The 25,805-nt window shown below is 34.6% G+C and overlaps 1 protein-coding gene across 4 annotated transcripts in view; it reads left to right on the top strand.

Annotated features, from left to right (window-relative positions):
- The window catches only part of DTWD2 (DTW domain containing 2), a 211,192-nt gene that overhangs the window by 106,198 nt on the left and 79,189 nt on the right, over positions 1-25,805 (top strand). For all 4 annotated transcript variants that reach the window (XM_024127449.3, XM_024127380.1, XM_024127419.3 and 1 more), the window contains 2 exons: positions 2,037-2,131; positions 4,668-4,860. In XM_024127449.3, the coding sequence (XP_023983217.1) occupies positions 2,037-2,131; positions 4,668-4,860 (288 nt within the window). The remainder of the gene's footprint in view (positions 1-2,036; positions 2,132-4,667; positions 4,861-25,805) is intronic.

Below are 25,805 nucleotides of genomic sequence, written 5' to 3'. Positions count from 1 at the left end.
CTTCAGTTTTGTCATTAGTGAAATGGACATAATAAAAAATATACTTCATTACTTGTTTGTGGTGCATAGTAAATGAATAATATATAAAGTGCACTTAGAATTATATACGTTAAAGTTAGCTATTATGATGATAATAAATGGTAGTTTGTAGATAATATCTAAAATTGATAAGAAGTAGCAAGACATATATAGAAATATGGACATAACTACTGGAAGAAATAGCTAGAAGAGTTAAAGTGATTGCCTCTAGGAAGTAGTATTGGGGGGTGTATCTGGGAACATTACAAATCTTTAGGCAACATTTAATTTGACTGTTATACATGTGTTACTTTGACAAAAGTTTGGAAAGTGATTTAATTATGTGTAGAAGTCTCAGTAGTGATGGTAAGGAGGGAAGAAAACAGTATGAGACACTGGAAAATGTCCTGAAACTTCCCTCTCACCTATCTCCTGCTAGTCCCATTCATCATAGGAGCTGCTCCAAATTGTTGTTTTCAGGCTTCCTCAGAGTGCCAGCCTGCTACATGTTCTTTTTAGTTAAAATCCCAGCAAATTCTGACTCTTGTGTTTCCTTTTTGAACTTTCAGTTTAACTACTCTCAGCATCTGTAAATTTACCTTTTACATGTTATTTTAATCAATACTTCCAAGACCCAGGGGTGAAAGAGGTAAACACAAAAATGTCCCTGAGGGTATATCTATGTGTGTGTTTATTGAATACTGTTACTACAATACTTTTGGTTTCTGTTTAAACGTAAATAATGTAATTATAAATTTATTTTTAATTACTTTTATAAATTCTTATATAACTTTATTATGTTGTATATTAATTTGCTAAATAACTCTGATATTCCTAAAAGAAAGTAAGTAATATTTGATATTCCTTTAGTACATTGTCTTTTTTACAGACACAAGTTATTTACTGTGAGGACATATATATGCAGCATTATATAAACTGGTAAAGATAACATTGGGCTCTATGTAAGTAAACTGATTAGAGAGGGCCTCTGTCACTTATTTGATCAAGCATGACATTCCCAGATGGGCCAGTGGAGAAGAGCCAGGCAGTGACTGAGCACTATAGACCAAAATAACCAAGAAAAGTATGAGGCTAAAGCAGAATAGCTAAGCACCTGACTTTACTAGGATTAAGAATGGAATTCTTGTGGCAACCAGAAAGGTGGTTTTTAGTGTTGGAAGTTAGGACGTTGGAAAAAAACCCACTGATTTATGGTGAACATTAACTATGATGATAGTTAATGCAATTTACAGAAATGGTCACCAGCTTTCTTCACACTAAAGTTATAATTTTTTTCTCTTTCCATACTTTATTCCTTGGAAGGGAGGCCATAAATCCAGCCCACACTCAAGTAGGAGGGAGAGATTAAACTCCACCTCCTGGAGAGGGGAGATTTTATGTTTATTACTTGGAATTCTTCTATGAGGAAGATTTGTCACTTCTCTCCCATTTATTTATTCAATCATTTATTTATATCAGTCTAGACTCTGTATTTATTTTATACTTTGGGTTATAATCCAAATACTGTTATTTTGTTGCTCAAGTTGTTCCATTGGGTGCTCTTTAAGATTGGCTTCTGTGTCCCTTTGATATGCCCTATTGTTTTGTTTTTTTTGAGCACTTCCTTGCTTTTGGGGCATAAATATCTAGGCAGTTATCTTCAAGTTGACATACTACAAAAAATGTAATTACTAGTGAAATAAAAATTTGTCAGAATAAATGATTCAATTTAGTTAAACACAAATTTACATTTTTCATAATCTTTATGATTTAGATTAATGTTATCCTTTTTGATCAGTAAACATGTAAACACACCCAAATAGAATAAAAATATACACTTGTATTATATTTAATACTGATAAGTCAGAGAAACTATAGCTCTTTTTATTAAACTGTGGTCTGTAGTAAAAGCCTTGTGAAAATTATACATAATGCTGTGAATCAGATGTTCATCAAAAAGTTTTAAAAGCGTGTTTATTTAATTAGAATCTACATTTTAATTAATTTTTTAATTACAGGAAAACAAGGTGTTGCGGACAGTTCCTCTGCTAGCAGCATGTCTCCCCCAAGATAAGTGTAAAGTCAAGATTGGTCGTCGCTTCAGTGAGGAAAGGTAAATTAACTTTTAGGGCAATTTAAATGAATTCTTTTTTTACGTTAAAAATGGTTTCCTTCAAGTTATCTATTAGACCTAGAACATGGTACATTGGAAATGGTTAAAAAATTTAATTTCTGCCTTCTCTCTCAAAATAATACAAGATAAGCAAAAAATAAACAAAAACAGACCAAAATGGAATAAACAAATTATAGCATTATCTAAATTCCATGGTACATATGTTGAGCCTAAAAGGCATGTATATTTCCTGTGTATTTCATTTTTGTTAAGATATTTTATTTCAGGATGTTAGGGTACTTGTATTAGATTTAGTTAATGTTTTTCTTTCTTTTTCTTTTACAATTATATATGATATACATTTATATAAACATATCTTCATTTCTAGCCCATGAAGGCTTTCCTTGGGTACAGTGACTAGAACTATATTTAGTGTTCCAGTTATAGGCACATCTATATTTTAAAAAAATGCCTTCTCTTGTCGTGTTTAAAATATTTTTTTTTGATGAGGCCCAGTATGTACAGCAGTTTGTTAGTTGATATCTTCACAGACAGTTCTGTAATATTCTTGGATCTTATTTTACACTGTATTACAGAACCCATTATTATAAATATATATAATATACTGTATGTATATTGAAATATTTCTACAAGTTGTTTCTTACTTTTGAAGCATATTTGTTGCTTTTCTACCTATTCACAGCCTTCACAAATTACTTTGATCCTATCTACACAGTTAAATATATTTTTAGATGCAAAATTTAATTTCTCTTGAAAATATGGAGATTTCTTTTTCAGTTCATGTATGAAAATGCTAAGTAAGACTAGTGGCAGCACCAAGCCCAAGGAATTGACCAAACTTTTTCCTTCCTTTATTATTTTAGCTTTATATTATGAAAACATCATGTTAGAACTTTATAAAATCATTTTTTTCCTTTCTCTGAAACTATTGGTTAGGCATTCTTTTCTCATATAGATTTTTCTTCTGCACCGTTTGCATTGCCTTGTCCCCCAGAGGTGAGCTTTGCTCTGGGCTTGGTGCTGCTGTTGCAGATTCTGCCGTTTTGTTGGGAGTGGAAGCACCACCCAGAGCTCTTCACATGGAGAGCAACCACATAATTTACACTGGGACACTTCTTTCACACAGAGGCTCTTTATAATAGTTTCTCTATAATTCTTGGATAGATGTGGGTATATAATCTGCCAGCTTGGATCTCAGTTATTTTATTGCAAAAATGGTGAGCATCTGTGGTGGTAGAAGTGGAAACTATCTGGGTCATCCCTGACATTTGGCTATCTAACCCTTCCACAGATGTGCGTGGGGATGAGAAACTTGATATTTTTCTAAATAGCCTATCCCATTTTGAGCCTATGATATGAAGTTTAGTATTTTTGATGGTACCAAATATAGTGCTTACTCAGTAAATTATTATTCACTTATGGATTTTAAACTAAAGCTGATTAAGATTATTGATTTAATATTAATCTGGTAATTGAATGATTTATTTATTTTTATAAATTTATTTTATTTATTTATTTTTGGCTGCATTGGGTCTTTGTTGCTGCATGCGGGCTTTCTCTAGTTGTGGCGAGTGGGGGCTACTCTTCGTTGAGGTGTGCAGGTTTCTCACTGCAGTGGCTTCTCTTGTTGTGGAGCATAGGCTCTAGGCGTGCGGGCTTCAGTAGTTGTGGCACGTAGGCTCAGTAGTTGTGGCTCGCGGGCTCTAGAGCACAGGCTCAGTAGTTGTGGCGCACGGGCTTAGTTCTCCACAGCATGTGGGATCTTCCCTGACCAGGGCTTGAACCCATGTCCCCTGCAGTGGCAGGCGGATTCTTAACCACTGCACCACCAGGGAAGTCCTGAATGATTGATTTAGTTTTTTGCTAGAGTATGTGATGTAACGATGGGGGAATGATTAAGAGACTTACTACTTTTAGTATCCTTTGTAAATGGAATTTAAAAATACTTATTTTCAGTTTTTTGCCACTAGTATATAAGAAAACAGTTGGGCTTTGTATATTAACTCTGTATACTATGACTTTCTAAATTTATTTGTTGTAGAAATTGTTTTGTAGATTCCCTAGAACTTTCTATATAAGTAGCATTATCTGCAGATAGGGTCATTTATATTTCTTCCTTTCTGATGTTTATGCCTTTTATTTCTTTTTCTTGCCTTATTGTAGTAACTGGGACCTTCAGTACAATGTATATTATGAGTGGCGAAAGCCCCTGTCTTTACCTTGATCCCAATCTAAAAGGACGTTGTTAGAGCTGGTATTGGCTGTATATTTTTGTAGATGCTACTTATTATTACAGTTTGAAGATTATAGCATTTATTGTCTTTAATTGACTTTTAACTTGTCTCCTTCCCCTTCAAGTTTGTTTTGTTGCTTGCAGACAGAGGCTGTGTCATTCTTTATTATATCTCTAGTGCCAAAATGCTTTGACGTGTATTTTTGAATGAAGTTCAATAAGAATAATAAAACTCCACCCCCACCCCCCAGGCTAATAAAGACTTTTATTTTAAACTTTTAGAGATCCTGAACTTTCAACTGTTTGTCGGAAGTCTGATACATTAATATTATATCCAGGGGCTGAAGCTGCTAATTTGGAAGAATTTATATTAGATTCTCCTATTTATCCTTCCACAATCATCATCATCGATGGTACATGGAGCCAGGCTAAGGACATTTTCTACAAGAATTCCTTGTTCCGACTGCCTAAACAGGTAAACTAGTATTTTAACATAGAGTAAATACCAACGTATAAGTTATACATGTATATATTTTCTGTGAGAGGACACACATATGCGTTTATATATGAATTTGATGGTGTTTAGATATGCGAATGTATGTACAGAGGTATGCATATGCTTGTGTGTATGTTTTATATATAAGTAGAAAATTTCAAATTTGTCCTTCTTTGTCAATTCCTACCATCAAATTTCACCATAGTTTAGGCATTTAGCTGTATTAAAAGTTTCTCAAGACATTTAATCAGAGCAGTGTAAAGATTATTTATTTCTATGTGAATTAATGTTTTTGTTAAGAAGTGTTATGTTTAAATATTTTTGGGATACTAAATTACTTTGTTCTTATTAGGCATGACTGAGTTTTTATGAAATACTTTTTTTGTCATTCATGATTATAATCATGGTTTATCCCTCAATTTGTTGATGTAATTGATGATACATTTCCTAAGGTGGGACTGTTCTTGTGTTATTGGAATGAACTCTACTGGGTCATATTGTACTACCCTTTTGATATATTACAGAAGCTTATATTTTATTTAATGGCTTTAAATTATTATTTATATATTTTATGTACTTTTATTATAATATTTGGGTACTAAAATAATGATAACTTCACCAAATAAATAAGAGAGATTTTAATATTTTTCTATGGCTTGGAATAGTTTAAATAATAGTTAACCTAACTTCGTTTAGGTGAACTTGAGGTGCTGCCATCTTGTATATGTACAGGATGGTGGGCTGGGAAGCCTTTGTCACGAACCTATAGTAGCTATTTCAACTTCCCCCTAAATGACTCCGTCCCTGAATTTTTTTTCCTTGGGGGCGGGGGGACGGATTGTACAATGAATAAGAAGTACTAATTTTTTTAAAGACAAATTGACTTTGAAGATATAAAAAGTTCACTGCAAGAAATAAAAATTGTGAATGAAGAAAAAAAAGTAATAGTTTTGCTCCTTAAAAATTACATGGAGGGCTTCCCTGGTGGCACAGTGGTTGAGAATCTGCCTGCTAATGCAGGGGACATGGGTTCGAGCCCTGGTCTGGGAGGATTCCCACATGCAGCGGAACAGCTAGGCCCGTGAGCCACAACTACTGAGCCTGCGCGTCTGGAGCCTGTGCTCCGCAACAAGAGAGGCCGCGATAGTGAGAGGCCCGCACACTGCGATGAAGAGTGGCCCCCGCTTGCCACAACTAGAGAAAGCCCTCGCACAGAAACAAAGACCCAACACAGCAAAAATAAATAAATAAATTAATAAACTCCTACCCACCCCCCTCAAAAAAAATTACATGGAGCTCTATGGTGAAGCCACCGGCTACTGGTCTCTTTAAAATGGTAACTTTAAAACCCTCTTTCAAACTCCTTTATGAAAATTATTCAAGCTTTCTACTTCTATTTGCTTCAGTTTTTAATAGTTTATCTTTTCTAGGGAATTATTCCTTTCCCTTGGGTTAACAAATTGTTTGCCATATACCTATATATTCTTAAGTACTTATTTTAATTTCTTCTGGATGTTTCCCTTTTTTTTCCTAATTATACACACACACACACACACACACACACACACACACACACACACACTTTTCCCCCCATGAACAGACTCGAGAGGTTTCCCTGTTTATTGAGCTTTTAGAAGTATTAGCCTTTAGATTGTTTTAATGGCTATTAAACTTTATTCTTACTTCATCAGTTTGAACTTTTACCTTGATCAATTTATTTTACCTTTTTCAGCTAAATTATTTTTTCTGATTTTGTAAGATTTGTGCTACAAGTACTATGTTTCTTTATTAATATTAGTGAGTTTCTTCTTTAATAATAAAGGGAAAGAAGACTGTAATGTTTCTTCTTAGTATAATTGTCATTGTATCCTATAGTTTTGGATTGATGTGTTTTTGTATCTATAGCATTGATATAATTTGTAATTTGTTTGGGTTTCTTTCTACCCATGGATTATCAGAGTTCTTAATTCTCAAGTGTTATAACATTTTTGTAGCTATTTTAATTTTTATTTCTTATTTTGTTGGATCATGATAAAATAACATTGCCAACAATATTGTGAATAATTTTATGATTTTTATCAGGGTAAGTACATGGCAAATTTTTGTGCATGTTCTATGAATATAAAAAATTTACCTTCTCTGTTTAGCAATGAAAGTGTTTACATTATTTTAGAGTTTGTTATTTGCGGTTTTACTTTATGCTTTTATTTTTGGCATGCTCGGGCTATTTTATATTGAAAAAGGTATATGGAAAGCTTCTATTTGTGTGTTTTTAATGAAGTTATTCCTACATTTTCTTCTTTTTAAATTTATTTTATTTATTTATATTTGGCTGTGTTGGGTCTTCGTTGCTGCGCGTGGGCTTTCTCTAGTTGCGGTAAGCGGGGGGTACTCTTTGTTGCAGTGTGCAGGCTTCTCATTGCAGTGGCTTCTCTTGTTGCAGGTGCAGGCTCTAGGCCTAGGGGCTTCAGTAGTTGTGGCACGCAGGCTCAGTAGTTGTGGCTCATGGGCTGTAGAGCGCAGGCTCGGTATGTGGTCCCCGGACTTAGTTGCTCCTCGGCATGTGCGATCTTCCCGGACCAGGGCTCGAACCCATGTCCCCTGCATTGGCAAGCAGATTCTTAACTACTGCACCACCAGGGAAGCCCCTTTTTTTTTTTTCCCTACATTTTCAATAGTTTTTGTGTTATGTATTTTTTTTAACATTTTATTGGAGTATAATTGCTTTACAATGGTATGTTAGTTTCTGTTTTATAGCAAAGTGAATTAGCTATACATATACTTATTTTCCCATATCTCCTACCTCTTGTGTCTCCCTCCCACCCTCCCTTTCCCACCCCTGTAGGTGGTCACAAAGCACCGAGCTGATCTCCCTGTACTATGTGGCTGCTTCCCACTAGCTATCTATTTTACATTTGGTAGTGTATATATGTCCATGCCACTCTCTCACTTTCTCCTAGCTTACCCTTCCCACTCCCCCTGTTCTCAAGTCCATTCGCTACATCTGCATCCTTATTCCTGTCCTGCCTCTAGGTTCTTCAGAACGATTTTTTTTTTTTTTAGATTCCATATATATGTGTTAGCATACAGTACTTGTTTTTCTCTTTCTGACTTACTTCACTCTGTATGACAGACTCTAGGTCCATCCACCTCACTACAAATAACTCAATTTCATTTCTTTTTATGGTGGAGTAATATTCTATTGTATATATATGCCACATCTTCTTTATGGATTCATCTGTTGATGGACGCTTAGGTTGATTCCATGTCCTGGCTATTGAAAATAGAGTTGCAATGAACATTGTGGTACATGACTCTTTTTGAATTATTGTTTTCTCAGGGTATATGCCTAGTAGTGGGAATGCTGGGTCATATGGTAGTTCTATTTGTAGTTTTTTAAGGAACCTCCATACTGTTCTCCATAGTGGCTGTATTGCTTTACATTCCCACCAACAGTGCAAGAGGGTTCCCTTTTCTCCACACCCTCTCCAGCATTTATTGTTTGTAGAATTTTTGATGATGGCCATTCTGACCAGTGTGAGGTGATACCTCATTGTAGTTTTGATTTGCATTTCTCTAATGATTAGTGATGTTGAGCATCCTTTCATGTGTTTGTTGGCAATCTGTATATCTTCTTTGGAGAAATGTCTATTTAGGTCTTCTGCCCAATTTTTGATTGAGTTGTTTGTGTTTTTTTGATATCAAGTAGAGTGCTCTGCCCAGTTATTTTGGAGATTAATCCTTTGTCAGTTGCTTCATTTGCAAATATTTTCTCCCATTATGAGGGTTGTCTTTTCATCTTGTTTATGTTTTCCTTTGCTGTGCAAAAGCTTTTAAGTTTCATTAGGTCCCATTTGTTTGTTTTTGTTTTTATTTCTATTTTTCTAGGAAGTGGGTGAAAAAGGATCTTGCTGTGATATATGTCATAGAGTGTTCTGCCTGTGTTTTCCTCTAAGAGTTTTATAAGATTGTCTGGCCTTACATTTAGGTCTTTAATCCATTTTAAATTTATTTTTGTGTATGGTGTTAGGGAGTGTTCTAACTTCATTCTTTTACATGTAGCTGTCCAGTTTTGCCAGCACCATTTATTGAAGAGGCCGTATATTCTCCATTGTATATTCTTGCCTCCTTTATCAAAGACAAGGTGACCACAAGTATGTGGGTTTATCTCTGGGCTTTCTATCATGTTCCATTGATCTATATTTCTGTTTTTGTGCCAGTACCATACTGTCTTGATTACTGTGGCTTTGTAGTATAGTCTGAAGTTACGGAGCCTGATTCCTCCAGCTCCATTTTTCTTTCTCAAAATTGCTTTGCCTATTCGGGGTCTTTTGTGTTTCCATACAAATTGTGAAATTTTTTGTTCTAGTTCTGTAAAAAATGCCATTGGTAGTTTTATAGGCATTGCTTTGAATCTGTAGATTGCTTTGGGTAGTAGAGTCATTTTCATAATGTTGGTTCTTCCAATCCAAGAACATGGTATATCTCTCTATCTGTTTGTATCATCTTTAATTCCTTTCATCATTGTCTTATAGTTTTTTGCATACAGGTCTTTTGTCTCCTTAAGGTAGGTTTATTCCTAGGTATTTTATTTTTTCTGTTGCAGTGGTAAATGGGAGTGTTTCCTTAATTTTTCTTTCAGATTTTTCATCATTCGTGTATAGGAATGCAGGAGATTTCTGTGCATTAATTTTGTATCCTGCTACTTTACCAAATTCATTGATTAGCTTAAGTAGTTTTCTGGTAGCATCTTTAGGATTCTCTATGTATAGTGTCATGTCATCTGCAAACAGTGACGATTTTACTTCTTTTCCAATTTGGATTCCTTTTATTTCTTTTTCTTCTCTGATTGCTGTGGCTAAAACTTCCAAAACTATGTTGAATGATAGTGGTGAGAGGGGACAACCTTGTCTTGTTCCTGGTCTTAGAGGAAGTGGTTTCAGTTTTTTACCATTGAGAATGATGTTGGCTGTGGGTTTGTCATACATGGCCTTTATTATGTTAAGGGAAGTTCCCTCTATCCCTACTTTCTGGAGGGTTTTTATCATAAGTGGGTGTTGAATTTTGTCAAAAAGTTTTTCTGCATCTACTGAGATGATCATATGGTTTTTCTCCTTCTGTTTGTTAATATGGTTTATCATGTTGATTGATTTGCATAAATTGAAGAATCCTTGCATTCCTGGGATAAACCCCATTTGATCATTGTGTATGATCCTTTTAATGTGCTGTTGGATTCTGTTTGCTAGTATTTTGTTGAGGATTTTTGCATCTATGTTCATCAGTGATATTGACCTGTAGTTTTCTTTCTTTGTGACGTCTTTGCCTGGTTTTGGTATCAGGGTGATGGTGGCCTCGTAGAATTTGTTTGGGAGTGTTCCTCCCTCTGCTATATTTTGGAAGAGTTTGAGAAGGATAGGTGTTAGCTCTTCTCTAAATGTTTGATGGAATTCACCTGTGAAGCTATCGGGTCCTAGGCTCTTGTTTGTTGGAAGATTTTTAATCACAGTTTCAATGTCATTACTTGTGATTGGTGTGTTCATATTTTCTATTTCTTCCTGGTTCAGTCTTGGAAGGTTATACCTTTCTAAGAATTTGTCCATTTCTTCCAGGTTGTCCATTTTAATGGCATAGAGTTGCTTGTAGTAGTCTCTTCGGATGCTTTGTATTTCTGCGGTGTCTGTTGTAACTTCTCCTTTTTCATTTCTAATTTTATTGATTTAAGTCTTCCCGCTCTTGTTCTTCATGAGTCTGGCTAATGGATATCAATTTTGTTTATCTTCTCAAAGAACCAGGTTTTAGTTTTATTAATCTTTGCTATTGTTTTTTTTGTTTCTATTTCTTTTATTTCTGCTCTGATCTTTATGATTTCTTTCCTTCTGCTAACTTTGGGTTTTGTGTGTTCTTCTTTCTCTAGTTCCTTTTGGTGTAAGGTTAGATTGTTTATTTGAGATGTTTGTTGGTTCTTGAGGTAGGGTTTTATTGCTATAAACTTCCCTCTTTGAACTGGTTTTGCTGCATACCATGGGTTTTGGTTCATTGTGTTTTCATTTTCATTTGTCTCTAGGCATTATTTGATTTCCTCTTTGATGTCCTCAGTGATCTCTTGGTTATTTAGTAGTGTATTGTTTAGCCTCCATGTGTTTGTGTTTGTTACGTTTTTTTCCCTGTAAGTGAATGCGGTGTCTGTTGTAACTTCTCCTTTTTCATTTCTAATTTTATTGATTTAAGTCTTCCCGCTCTTGTTCTTCATGAGTCTGGCTAATGGATATCAATTTTGTTTATCTTCTCAAAGAACCAGGTTTTAGTTTTATTAATCTTTGCTATTGTTTTTTTTGTTTCTATTTCTTTTATTTCTGCTCTGATCTTTATGATTTCTTTCCTTCTGCTAACTTTGGGTTTTGTGTGTTCTTCTTTCTCTAGTTCCTTTTGGTGTAAGGTTAGATTGTTTATTTGAGATGTTTGTTGGTTCTTGAGGTAGGGTTTTATTGCTATAAACTTCCCTCTTTGAACTGGTTTTGCTGCATACCATGGGTTTTGGTTCATTGTGTTTTCATTTTCATTTGTCTCTAGGCATTATTTGATTTCCTCTTTGATGTCCTCAGTGATCTCTTGGTTATTTAGTAGTGTATTGTTTAGCCTCCATGTGTTTGTGTTTGTTACGTTTTTTTCCCTGTAAGTGAATTCTAATCTCTTAGTGTTGTGGTCAGAAAAGATGCTTGATATGATTTCAATTTTCTTAAATTTACTGAGGGTTGATTTGTGACCCAAGATGTAATCTATCCTGTAGAATGTTCTGTGCGCACTTGAGAAGAAAGTGCAATCTCCTTTTTTTGAATGGAATGTCCTATAAATATCAATTATGTCTATTTGGTGTATTGTGTCATATAAAGCTTGTGTTTGCTTATTAATTTTCTGTTTGGATGATCTGTCCATTGGTATATGTGAGGTGTTAAAGTTCCCCACTATTATTGTGTTACTGTCGATTTCCTGTTTTACAGCTGTTAACAGTTGCCTTATGTATTGAGGTGTTCCTATGTTTGGTGCATATATATTTATAACTGTTATATATTCTTTTTGGGTTGATCCCTTGATGAATATGTAGTGGCCTTCCTTTTCTGTCATACCATTTTTAATTTTAAAGTCTATTTTATCTGATATGAGTATTGCTACTCCAGCTTTCTTTTTGTTTCTGTTTGCATGGAATATCTTTTTCCATCCCTCACTTTGCATCTGTATGTGTCCCTAGGTGTGAAGTGGGTCTCTTGTAGACAGTTGTTATAGGGTCTTGTTTTTCTATCAGTTCAGCGAGCCTGTGTCTTTTGGTTGGAGCATTTAATCCTTTCATGTTTAAGGCAATTATTGATATGTATGTTCCTGTTACCATTTTCTTAATTTTTTTGGGCTTGTTTTTGCAGGTCCTTTTCTTCTCTTGTGTTTCCCACTTAGAGAAGTTCCTTTAGCATTTGTTGTAGATCTGGTTTGGTGGTGCTGAATTCTCTTAGCTTTTGCTTGTCTGTAAAGCTTTTGATTTCTCCATCGAATCTGAATGAGATCCTTCCCGGATAGAGTAATCTTGGTTGTAGGTCCTTCCCTTTCATCACTTTAAATATTTCCTGCCACTCCCTTCTGGCTTGTAGAGTTTCTGCTGAGAAATCAGCTGTTGACTTTATGGGAGTTCCCTTCTATATTTATTGTTGTTTTTCCCTTGCTGCTTTCAGTAATTTTTCTTTGTGTTTAATTTTTGCCAATATGATTACTATGTGTCTTGGCTTGTTTCTCCTTGGTTTTATCCTGTGTGGGACTCACTGTGCTTCCTGGACTTGGGTGGCTATTTCCTTTCCAATGTTAGGGAAGTTTTCAATTATAATCTCTTAAAATATTTTCTAAGGTCCTTTCTCTCTCTCTTCTCCTTCTGGGACCCCTATAATGCGAATGTTGTTGCATTTAATGTTGTCCCAGCGGTCTCTTAGGCTGTCTTCATTTATTTTCATTCTTTTTTCTTTATTCTGTTCCACAGCAGTTAATTCCACCATTCTGTCTTCCAGGTCAATTATCCGTTCCATTGCCTTAGTGATTCTACTATTGATTCCTTCTAGTGTAGTTTTCATTTCAGGTATTGTATTGTTCATCGCTGTTTGTTTGTTCTTTAATTCTTCTAGGTCTTTGCTAAACATTTCTTGCATCTTCTCGATCTTTGCCTCCATTGTTTTTCTGAGGTCCTGTATCATCTTCACTATCATTATTCTGAGTTCTTTTTCTGGAAGGTTGCCTATCTCCACTTCATTTAGTTGTTTTTCTGGGGTTTTATCTTGTTTATTCATCTGGTACATTGCCCTCTGCCTTTTCATCTTGTCTATCTTTCTGTAAATGTGGTTTTTGTTTCACAGGCTGCAGGATTGAAGTTCTTCCTCCCCACATTTTAGTTTTTGAAATTGAAATTTTGCCAGCTCTAGCCCAGAAAGATTATCTTTTCCTAAATATTTTTTTGCTTGAAATAAAAAATAGTAATTTAAAACATGACATAATTTATAAAAGCTCATTTTATATATCTTGAGACAGTTTCATCTTCATATATTTGGGAAATATGGATCATTTAAAAAGTAATATGCAATAATATGCACGGCTGGTTTTCTTTTTTTTTTTGCGATACGCGGGCCTCTCACTGTTGTGGCCTCTCCCATTGCAGAGCACAGGCTCCAGATGCGCAGGCTCAGCAGCCATGGCTCATGGGCCCAGCCGCTCTGTGGCATGTGGGATCTTCCCGGACCAGGGCACGATCCCGTGTCCCCTGCATCGGCAGGCGGACTCTCAACCACTGCGCCACCAGGGAAGCCCTGCATAGCTGTTTTGAATATGAAAGAGTATCCATCCCTCATATGTGAATATGGCTTAATTAGTAAAGATATGTTTCTAGAAGTTGTTGCAATAAAACAATGAATTCTGTATATTTACTCTCTAAAAAAAGCATATGAATATATACTTTGTATATAAATTATATGTATAATATATACAATATAAATATATACTTTGTATTCATACATACAAAGAGAAATAGGTAAGATGAATTGAAAAATGGATTGATTTTTAATGGTAACTATACACGTATCCTTAGACAGCTATACAATTATAAAATGGTATTGATAATTGTAGTGATTTTATAGTAAGTTTTGAACTAATTTCTGTAACACTAAAAAAGTTTTAGTATGATTTTGCATATCTTCCAATTCTTGAAAACTTTCCCGTATCTGTGTGATGACTTTTAGTTAATTAGTAACTTTGTTCCTCAGCTTTTATGGAAAACAATTTTTATTTTATTACATAATAGACTTTCCTAGGTGCCTTGCTTTAATATATGCATACAAATAAGTGTATGTAACATGTCTCTCTCATGAGTAGTGACAGAAATTCAACTCAAACTAAACAAAAGGAAGTGTATAGGTCATGTTACTGAGAAACTCAGAATAGATAGGAATGGTCTCAGACTTGGCTGAACCTGGTTCTCAAGCAGCTCTGTTTTGGGGGTTTGATTCCCTTTGTGTTGTTCTGATTTTCTCTTATTATGAATGGACTTCCTCCCTGCCACTGGAAGTTGTCTGTGGGAAGCAGCAGATTCGTCTCCTCCTGTTTTTATTTATCTTAATGGAAAGATGATTTCTCCTTCCCAGCGCAGAATCCTGGGTGATCCTTTCGTTGGGGTTGGTGTGGATGACGGTACCATTACTGACAGAAGGACCATAAGAATTAGGAAGAAGTTCCTTAGGGGACTTGGGCTGTTGCTGTCAGTAGGATGATTTAAAAGCATGAATGGGCAGACCAAAAACCCCATAGATAACTACAGTCTACTACACATCACTTGTTTACTTGTAAAGCATGCTTGTTTATGCTTTTCTTGGTTCATTCAAAGCTAGTGCTCTTTACAAATATTTTAATAATTCTTTCTTACAGTCTTGTTCACCAAGTGAAAAGTAAAAATGAAAAGGAAAATTTAATTTCTTGTCTAAGTTTCCCAAATCTATAAATAATATAGTTTAAGTTAATTAGGTTTTATTTCTAAATGTAATTTATTTGTCATTTTTTTTACCACCCCCTCGATACACATATACCCATGTACCTGTTTTTTGCATAAATTTGTCTTAGCTTTTATTCTTAGTTTAGTTGATCTGTTTAGTTTCTGTAGTAGTATAAAAATTTTGCTTCGAATACACGAGAGAAAAAATAACAGAAAGAAAACAGAAATCAGAATTAATGTCCAAAATATTGATTTTTTTTCCCAAATAAGCAAGTAATCACATGTGAACTTCATACTTACCTAATTGAGGAATGAAATAATTGTAATGCAAACCCATTAACTTCGCCTCATTTTAATCTGAATTTCTAATATATCCAGACTATTTGGCAATGAATGAATCTCTTCTCTCAGAAGAATTTTACACAGGAGACTCTTGATGTTTGCTAGGAGTAAGTCCAAGGTGAATATGGAAATGTTTGTAGAGGCTCCTGGCTTTCTTCATAAACTTATTTTCAGCCAGTGTTTTTGTATCCTTGCTTTATTGCCTTTAAAACTTCCACTAAAGCTTAATTTCTCACTTGATAAGCAGAGCACTGTTGGGAGCACTCACTGGCTAAGATGTTTTCATAAAAACTTTTTCTTGTGTCTACATAGAGCTGTTAAGGACTGGTTTATGTTACATCTAATCTGTTGCCAAATTTGAATTCATCATTATCCTCAAAATATTTTTTATTGAGGTATAATTGCCATATAACATTATATTAGTTTCAGGTGTACAGCATAATGATTTGATATTTGTATATTGCAAAGTGATCTCTACAGTAAGTCAAGTTAATATCCATCCCTATACATAGTTACAGATTTTTTTTTCTTGAGATGAGAACTTTTAAAATCTATTCTTCTTAGCAACTTTCAAATATACAATACAGTATTCTTAACTATAGTCATCATGCTGTACATTACCTTGCCATGACTTATTTTATAACTGAAGTTTGTACCTTCACTCATTTTGCCTACCCCTCACCCCCCTACCTCTGGAAACCATTAGTTTGTTTTCTGTATCTACAAGCTTTATTTTTTTTTAAACTTCACATGTAAGTGAGATCATACAGTATTTGTCTTTCTCTGTTCTCTGACTTATTTCACTTAGCATAATGCCCTCAAGGTGCTTCCAAGTTGTCACAAATGGTAAGATCTCCTTTTTTATGGCCTAATAATATTCCATTGTATATACATATAGTACATTTTCTTTATCTATTCATCCATTGATGGGCATTTAGTTTGTTTCCATATCTTGGTTGTTGTAAATAATGCTGCAGTGAACATGGGAGTGCAGATACCTTTTTTAGTTAGTGTTTTCATTTTCTTCAGATTATCCTTTCAGTTTTATGCAAAATTTCAGTTTTTTTTACTTCTATCACCAGCATTGGGAATTGGCTTACTTTTTAATGTCCTTTTCCCCCTAAAAAGAAGCAATTTTTTTTTTTTTTTTTTACTTCACAGAATTAAATATGTAAAAGATTCCAGAGAACTAGGGAACATACATCTATATTGAGATGTAGATTCTGAATAGCCTGTTCTACTTACTTGTTTGTTAAATGACTTTTGTACTTTACCTTCCAGTAAATATGCTTTCATTTAGTGCTGCAACAAAGTAACTATTTTGTGTCATGAAACTTCTGTGTCCTTCGGGCATAGTCAGAACCGTTGGGTGTTAAATGCAGAATGCCAAAGGCTTACTATTATCAGTGATTAACTCTTTTGACTCTTGTGTAGTATTTATAGTTTTGTTGACAGAATGTATCTATACCTTCTGGATCTTTCTGGCTCACGTGTTGGGGTGTTGTGTACTCCTCACAGGCTATAAGACTGATCTCCAAGGTTGTAGATAGCATTACATTTACATATAGAACTTGAGTTAACTTGCTTTTATTATTCCAGGTGATAGAATGTGAAGTGATAGGAAGTATGATCTTGCTATATGTAAAGGACAGTTTAAAGAAAGTTATCAGAGATCTCAATGTGGAATTCCTTGCCTCCCTAGTTCCATCTGTTCTTTACTGAGTTCTTAAGTGTGTACTCACTTCCCTTGCTGAGAAAAATTCTCAAATTCCTTGGCAGATAGTAGTATAATTTTTGAACTGGAAAGAATCTTAAAGATTAATAAATTCTCAGCATTTCAAAAGTGAGAAAGGTAAAGGCCAGTAATAAGTGACTCTTCTAAAGTTGCAGCCAGGTAAGGGGAGAACTTGGAGTATAATATGGTTCTCCTGCTTTCTAATTCAACATATAATGCTATCCCTAGAATATGCTAATTAAAAAAATTTGGATTTAATTTATTTTAAAATTAACCTAAATTTAGGACTTCCCTGGTGGTGCAGTGGTTAAGAATCTGCCTGCCAATGCAGAGGACATGGGTTCGAGCCCTGGTCTGGGAATATTCCACATGCCGTGGAGCAACTAACCCCATGTACCACAACTACTGAGCCTGTGCTCTAGAGCCCATGAGCCACAACTACTGAGCCTGCGTGCCACAGCTACTGAAGTCTGTGTGCTTAGAGCCTGTGCTCCACAACAAGAGAAGCCACTGCAATGAGAAGCCCCCGCTCTCTGCAACTAGAGAAAAGTCCGTGTGCAGAAACGAAGACCCAATGCAGCCAAAAATAAATAAATAAATAAATTTTAAAATAAAAGAAAAAAATTAACCTAAATTTATGATTTTATGTTACAAATCATTTGGTCTAACTTAGTGCCTTAAATATAAGGTATTTTTATCCTCAAGTGTAGTAATTAGAGGTGTACAGTAGCAGAGTGTGAAAGGCTGCGCTCTGCCTTCCTTCCCAATGCGATTCATGGACTAGCCAGCAGCACTGGCATCAATTGGTAGTTTGTTAGAAATGCAGCATATTAGGTTCCACCTTAGAACTACTTAGAGTCTTCATTTTAACAAGATACCCAAGTAATTCTTTTGCATATTAAAGCTTGAGAAGCAATGCAGTCTAGATGTTTTTAAATTGAGATATAATTCACAACCTTAAAATTTACCCCTTTAAAGTGTACAATTCAGTGGATTTTAATATATTTGCAAAGTTGTACAACTATCTTTTTCCACAGTATTTTCATGTTCAGTACCCATTAGCAGTCAGTTTACCCCTTCCTCCATTTCCAAGTCTAGGCAAAGACTAATCTGCTTTTTTTTGTCTTTGTAGATTTGCTTATTCTGGACACGTCCTGTAAATGGAATTATGTAGTCTTTTTTGTCTGGCTTCTTTGACTTAGCCATGGGTGCTTCAAAGTTCATCCATATTGTAGCACAGGGGTCTCCAACCCCTGGACCACGGACTGGTACTAGTCCATGGCCTGTTAGGAATCGGGCCGCGCAGCAGGAGGTGAGTGGCAGGTGAGCGAACGAAGCTTCATCTGCATTTACAGCCGCTCCCCATCGCTCGCGTTACCACCTGAGCCCCGCCTCCTGTCAGATCAGTGGTGGCATTAGGTTCTCATTGGAGCTCAAACCCTGCTGTGAACTGTGCATGTGAGGGATCTAGGTTGCAACAATGCATCTACTCTCTCACACCCTCACTCAGACATGCACACACACTATTTGTGTGAATTCTTAGACATTTTGCCCATACATCAAATGAACAAATATTTGTAAACTGTAGAGCAGGGGTTCCAAACCCCTGGGCCATGGACCAGTACCTGGGCCATGGCCTGCTAGGAACCGGGTCACATAGCAGGAGGTGAGTGGCAGGCAAGCGAGTGAATCTTCATCTGTATTTACAGCTGTTCCCCATCGTTCACATTACCGCCTGAGCTCCGCCTCCTGTCAGATCAGCAGTAGCATTAGATTCTTACGGGAGCGCGAACCCTACTGTGAACTGTGCATGTGAGGGATCTAGGTTGCACGCTCCTTATGAGAATCTAATGCCTGATAATCTCAGGTGGAGCTGAGCTGGTGATGCTAGCACTGGGGAGCGGCTGCAAATACAGATTATCATTAGCAGAGAGGTTTGACTGCACAGAGACCATAATAAATCAATTGCTTGCAGGCTCGTATCAAAACCCTATCAGTGAGTGGCAAGTGACAATTAAACTGCATCTTACCGAGTAGACTGGACATAAGCAACACACTTTGGGTGTCACTGTCTCCCATCACCCCCAGATGGGACCATCTAGTTGCAGGAAAACAAGCTCAGGGCTCCCACTGATTCTGCAGTATGGTGAGTTGTATAGTTATTTCATTATATATTACAATGTAATAATAATAGAGATAAAGTGCACAATAAATGTAAAGTGCTTGAATCATCCTGAAACCATCCGCGCCCCACCCCCGCTGGTCTGTGGAAAAATTGTCTTCCATGAAACCGGTCCCTGGTGCCAGAAAGGTTGGGGACTGCTGCTGTAGCATGTATCAGTCCTTCATTCTTTTTTATGGCTGAATAATATACCATTATATGCATATACTGTACTACATTTTGTTTATCATTCATCCATTGATGAACATTTGTTTCTACTTTTTGGCTCTTGTGAATAATGGTGTTATAAATATTCATATTTGTGTGAATACCTATTCTGAGTTTTTTTGGTTACATATCTAAGAGTGGACTACTTGAGTCATTTACTGACTCTATGTTTAACTTTTTGAGGAACTGCCACACTGTTTTCCAAAGCAGCTACACTGTTTTACATTTTCTCTATCCAATTCAATTTCTCCATATCTTGACCAAAACTAGTTATGCCCCCTGCCCTTTTTTTTAAGTTGTGGCCACCATGGTTGGTATGAAGTGGTGTCTCATTGTGGTTTTGATTTGTGTTCCCTAGTGACTTACGATGTTGAGCATCTTTTTATGTGCTTATTGGTCATTTGTATATCTCCTTTGGAGAAATATCTTTCAAATCCTTTGCTGATTTTAAAATCTAGTTATTTTTCTTTTTATTGTTGAGTTGTAAGTGTTCTTTATATATTCTGTAGGATAACCCCTTATCAGATCTATGATTTGCAAATATTTTCTTTCGTTCTGTAAATTTTTCACTTTCTTGATTATGTTCTTTGATGCAAAAAAAAAAAAGCTTTTAATTTTGAGGAAGTTCAGTTTATCTATCTATCTACCTGTCTCTCTATCTATCTGTGTACGTTTCTTGACTACTAGATATTTTAACACTCAGAGAAAAAAAGTAAGGAATGAAATATTGGAGGCTCCGAGTATAAAGTAAAAGGAAAGTTCAGATTTGGGAGAAGTGCTTAAGATTCCTTCAGTACCAAATGCTAGAAATATTTTCAGGAGTCAAAAAGCTGTTACTCTGTTCTTTATTAATATAATTTTATTTTCCAAACATTCTCATTATGGTTATTATGTCTCAGTCACTTTTCTAAATATAAATATTTACTCATTTAATTGTCATAATGATTTCATAAGGTAGGTGTTATTAAGATTTCTATTTTGTAGAAGTAGAAACTGAGACACAAAGATGCTCAGTAATGTCATATAGCTAGTAAGTGATGGAACCAGTAAAGAGTTCTAACACATATTTTTCAAGTTTATATATAAAATATGATGTTATTAAGAGGTTGAAAGACTAATCCCTAATCTTAATCACAGAGAAAGGTGGACAAGATATTGTGTGAGCATATTGAGAATGGGTTAGGGCTGGTTTGGAAAATTATGCTGCAATTTGGGTAAGCATCAAATACCATTCTAGTATGTTTTTCAGGTGTTTTATCTCTGGGGATTCATTAAATAAACTTCATTTTTGTTATTTTAAATTAGACTTGCCTATATACCGCTTACATATATTTTATATACCTTTCTTATGAGAGTTATACCATTCCTATATGTAGATGGTAATTAGCAGCTGACATGGTGTCATATGTTTGTTTTGTTTTTGGCTGTAGAGTTTACTGCATTGGTTTTGGGCTAGATTTTTTTTAAAGCTAACTTTGCTTGGGATATGGGCATCCTATCAGGGCCTATTCTTTAAACAAACAGGGTGAAAATAGAACCTGAGTTTAGCTGGGAGCACTATCTTATAACTTGGCTTATAGCTTTGCGTATTAGGTAGTGAGAGGAAGCAGGGTTATTCCCTTTCTTTATAAAATATTATTACATTGAAGATAATTTACCTGATAATTTTGATATCTTAGCACATAAGATATAGTTTGTAATATAGGATAAAAAGGTATTAGAAGAAACAAATGCCCTTTAAGTGTGTATCTAATTCAGAAAACTTTTTATTTAAAATAAGACTCAATTGAAGAATATATTGTTTTATTTTATTTTGCATTAATGGAAAAACATCATTGCCGGAGGTTATAGAAAACTAAAAAATAACAGGTTATATAAAATCTTAAATATTTAGAGTCAACACAATAAATACATTTTTCTTATGAATTCTTAACATTGATGGTCAGAATTTTCAATGCAAACTGTTTCTCAGGAATGGCAAAAGCAATCATTCAGTAATAAAAGAAATTGAAATTTTTGTTTCTCAGGAGTTTCTTGTTGACCTTTTAGAACTATATATCAAGATAACTTTCTATAAAGATCTGTTATAATACCTTCTTTAGATACCAAAGGAGGGAATGGTGTAGAAGTTCATGACATCTATTTGTCCTTTTTTGCAGTGTTGGAATATCTCCTGCTCCATGGTAGATACATAATCTCCAATGGTAATTTTTGAATTGTCTTTTATCATTTGCATTATCCTGCCCACAGTATAGTGAATTGGTATATTCTGACATCTTGGACTTGTCATTAGTAACCCAGTAAACACACTGTCACAATTCCATTGTGTGGATGGTTCTGGTGTACAGATGCCTATATGAATAATTTTTACACACTTTTCTTCCCATAAAGCCTCTTAAAAATTTTATATATCATTGCCTTGTATTTATTTTTGGAATGTATTATAATCCTTCTCCCCTTTTTATTTTAACTCTCATGGAATAAACTGCACATGTTTAAAGTGGACAGTTTGCTAAGTTTCGACATATGTAGGTACCTGTGAAACCATTACCACAATGGAGAAAATGTATCTATCGCTTAAATTTCCTTGAGCTTTGTAATCTTTTCTTCCTACCCTTCTCCTATTTTTAGGCAACCAGTGATATTCTTTCTGTCTCTATCAATTGGTTTGCATTTTCTAGAATTTTATAAAATCATACATTGTATACTTTTTTGGTATGACTTCTTTCACTCTGTGTAATTATCTTGCAGTTCATTCTTGAAGATGTGTCATAAGTTCCCTTCTTTTTATTGGTGAATAGTATTCCATTGTGTGGATATATTATACTTTGCTTATCTGGACCTCTGTTGATGACCATTTGGGTTGTTTTCAGGTTTTGGCTATTACACATAAAGTGCTATGAACGTTTATTACAAATCTTTGTATGGATGTATGATTTCTTTTCTCTTGCTTTCACCAGGAGTATATATGTTTTCACGTAGGAGTGGAATGCCTGGATTTGTATGATAGGTATATGTTAAACTTTTTTTGGGCAGTTTTGGAAAATTGCCAGACTTTTTTCCAAACAATTGTACCTTTTTATATTCCTACTAGTAGTTTATGAGTGAACCAGTTTCTTCATGTCCTTGACAGTGCTTGATATGGACAGTTTTTAAAAGTTTAGCCATTTTAGTAGTTGCATAGGGATATCTCATGTGGCTCTAATTTGCATTTACCTAATGGCTAATGATGCTGAGCATCTTTTCATGTGCTTAATTGCCATCCATACAGCTTCTTTGGTAAAGTGTAAATCAAATCTTTTGCCTGTTTTTATACTGACTTCTTTGTTTCCTTGTTAATGAGTCTGAGATTTCTTTATATATTCTGGATACAAGTCCTTTCAAATAACATGTGTGATTTGTAAATATTTCCTCCTAGTCTGTGGCTTGCCTTTTCATCCTTTTAGCAATCTTTTTGAAAGTTTAGAATTTCTTAATTTTGATGAAATCCAATTAATCCATTTTAAAATTCATATACGTGAATTTTAAGATAAAAAAATCTGCCAGATAAGTCAGCTTATTTTACCTTTATGCATGAAGGATGGAAGGAGATAAAGTCTCAGAGTTTTAATGTTTTAACAAAGCTATGTTACAGGTATTTGTATCTTCAGAAATAGAAATGAAAGTTACAGTATTCTTACCAATATTCTTGCATTCACTTATCAAGCAAGACAACCAATTAAAAAAAGAGATTTTTTACATACAGGTTAGAGTCACAGGACCTATGAAGATTCTTTGAATCTAGATGACTAGAGAGACTCCTTTGTTACAAATAAACATTTGTAAGGAAGTTTTATCATAGACAATAGAACAGGATGATTATAGTTGTAACTTAACGTGCAGCCTCTATGCTAGACTTATGGTGAATGCTTTCTGATTTGTATGTTATCAAGACAGGTCCTCTGACTCAGAATGTTCTGCCTGCTGCAGCTGTAGGAGAAAGAGCCTGAGCATCTTATTTTTCTGAGATTCCTTTCACTAGCAGTTGCTAATTAGGAGTGCCTGTCTTCTAAAAGATAAACCAGAAATTCCATTAGTTACTAGCTCCTTGTAGAAAACAGCAAGGTCATGAAGCTTAAAATTTACAATATGAAATAGAAAAGGGAAAATTTATTTTAACAAATCAAATGTGTGTAATGAATTTTTTAAAAAAACACACTGATGTAAATGTGTATATACATAAATATATAATATATATAAAAATATATAATATATATATACATAAATATATAATGCAGATACACTTATATACACTCAGGTATATCAATATATATAAATATACACACACGTATAATGCAGTTGTTAACAGAGGTTGCTTTATCTTTTAAAATTTAAATATGATTGTCTCACTTTCCTTATCAAATCTGCTGTGGAAGTTTTTTGCAAAAAAGTTATAGTCACCTCTTGCTCTGAGTTCCTACTCTGCTGTACTTTCTTTTTTTTCTTCCAGTTTTATTGAGATATAATTGACATACAGCACTGTGTAAATTTAAGGTGTATGGCATAATAATTTTACTTACATACATAATGAAGTGATTACCACAGAAAGTTTGGTGAATATCCATCATCACACATAGATACAAAATAAAAGAAATAGAAAATTAAAAAAATTTGGTGATGGGAACTGCTAGGATTTACTCTCTTAACAACTTTAAAATGTTTAAAACAGCCCTAGCATAGTGTTGAAGTGCTATCTAGTGTTCCTGAGCACAAGAAGGCTGTGATGTGCCTTACAGAGAAAATAACATGTGGTAGGTAAGCTTCATAGAGGCATGAGTTACATAGTGCTGTTTTCCAAGAGTTCATTGTTAATGAATCAATGATATATATTAAATAAGGTGTCTGTAAACAAAAACACATATAAAATAAGGTTATGTATTGATTGATCAAACCAAAAGTCTTGTGGCCGGAGGGTGAAGGGTACCTAATCTTGTATTTTCCCTAAGGGCAATGGCTTAGTATTTGCTAATTCCATGTTTACAGCAACTTTATAAAACCTATCACAAATAAGAATCAACTGTATATAAACTTCTTATTAAAGTTTAAGTTATATAGAAGTTGGCCCAAATCATGTGTTCAGCTCCATGAATCTTCACAAAGTGAACATACCTATAAGCAGTAACCAAATCAAGAAAACGAATATAACCAGAATCCAGAAACATGTATGTCCTTTTCCTGTCAAATGCTCTCCCACCCCTGCAAAAGAAACTGACCTTTATCTTGACCTCTGAAAGCATAGTTTTGCCAATTTAAAACTTTATATAAATGGAATTATATAGACGTACTTTTTAATGTCTGGCTTCTTTTATCAATATTAAGTTTATGAAATTCATTCATGTTGTTACTTGTAGTTCAGTTTTTATCCTTGTAGAGCATACCATTGAATATACTAGTTTATCCATTCTGTTGTTGATGAGAATTGAGAGTATTATAAACAGTGTTAATATGAGCATTCTTGTACTTGTTAGCCTAATATTGTTATTTTTAAAAACAATTCCACTTAAATTATATGAAATGCAAATATGAGAAGTTGTCTTATGAACATCTCTAAATAACTGTAAACAAAATAATGCCGTATAACTTTATGTAAGCTTAGCAGACAAAGTATTACTGTGAAGATAATAAGGGCAAAACTGTGACAATGAACTGAATAAAGGATAGCTTAGTTTGCAGAAAAGAAAAACTTTTATCCATCCGGAAACTGTAATCATAATCCTGACACATAAATAAGATAAAGTATTTTGTTTTAAGATGGACTGGGTAACAAAGTTAATAGGGTAAACAAAAAATCACTGATGGAAAAAACTACTGAGAAATTTATTTCCTGCTGTACCTACTAGCAAAAGTTCTCAAAATCATCACTACCAAAATATTTATGTATTCACATATATTTTACATTCTCTCAGGATTCAACCGTATTATAAAATGTCATATGAAATAGAATGAAATTTGTGATTATTTCTAATAATGATTGTTAAAACTTCTAGTACCAGTTTATATATTTTCTCTTAGATACTTTGCCTGTATTTTTTGATAACCACAATATAATCAGTACCATGTGATCTCCCTTTAAGATGCAAAATTCTAAACATTGGAAAAAAACGGGAGGATTCTAAATGCACCTAAATGCATATGTTACATCGTAAGTAGGCTTGGCAATCTAACATTATCAAATGTTAAATTACATTTAAAAACATAATGAAAGTAAAGAAGTAGCATTAAAACAATACAATTTGGGGAAGACCAGGCACTATATAGTTTCACAATCCTGATCAGTTTAGTTTTTTTTTTTTGCTGTACGCGGGCCTCTCACTGTTGTGGCCTCTCCTGTTGCGGAGCACAGGCTCTGGACGCACAGGCTCAGCGGCCATGGCTCACGGGCCCAGCCGCTCCGCGGCATGTGGGATCTT

Source organism: Physeter macrocephalus, chromosome 8 (genome assembly GCF_002837175.3).
Source record: "Physeter macrocephalus isolate SW-GA chromosome 8, ASM283717v5, whole genome shotgun sequence".
NCBI lineage: Eukaryota > Metazoa > Chordata > Mammalia > Artiodactyla > Physeteridae > Physeter > Physeter macrocephalus.
This window is presented reverse-complemented; position numbering and strand designations above follow the sequence as displayed.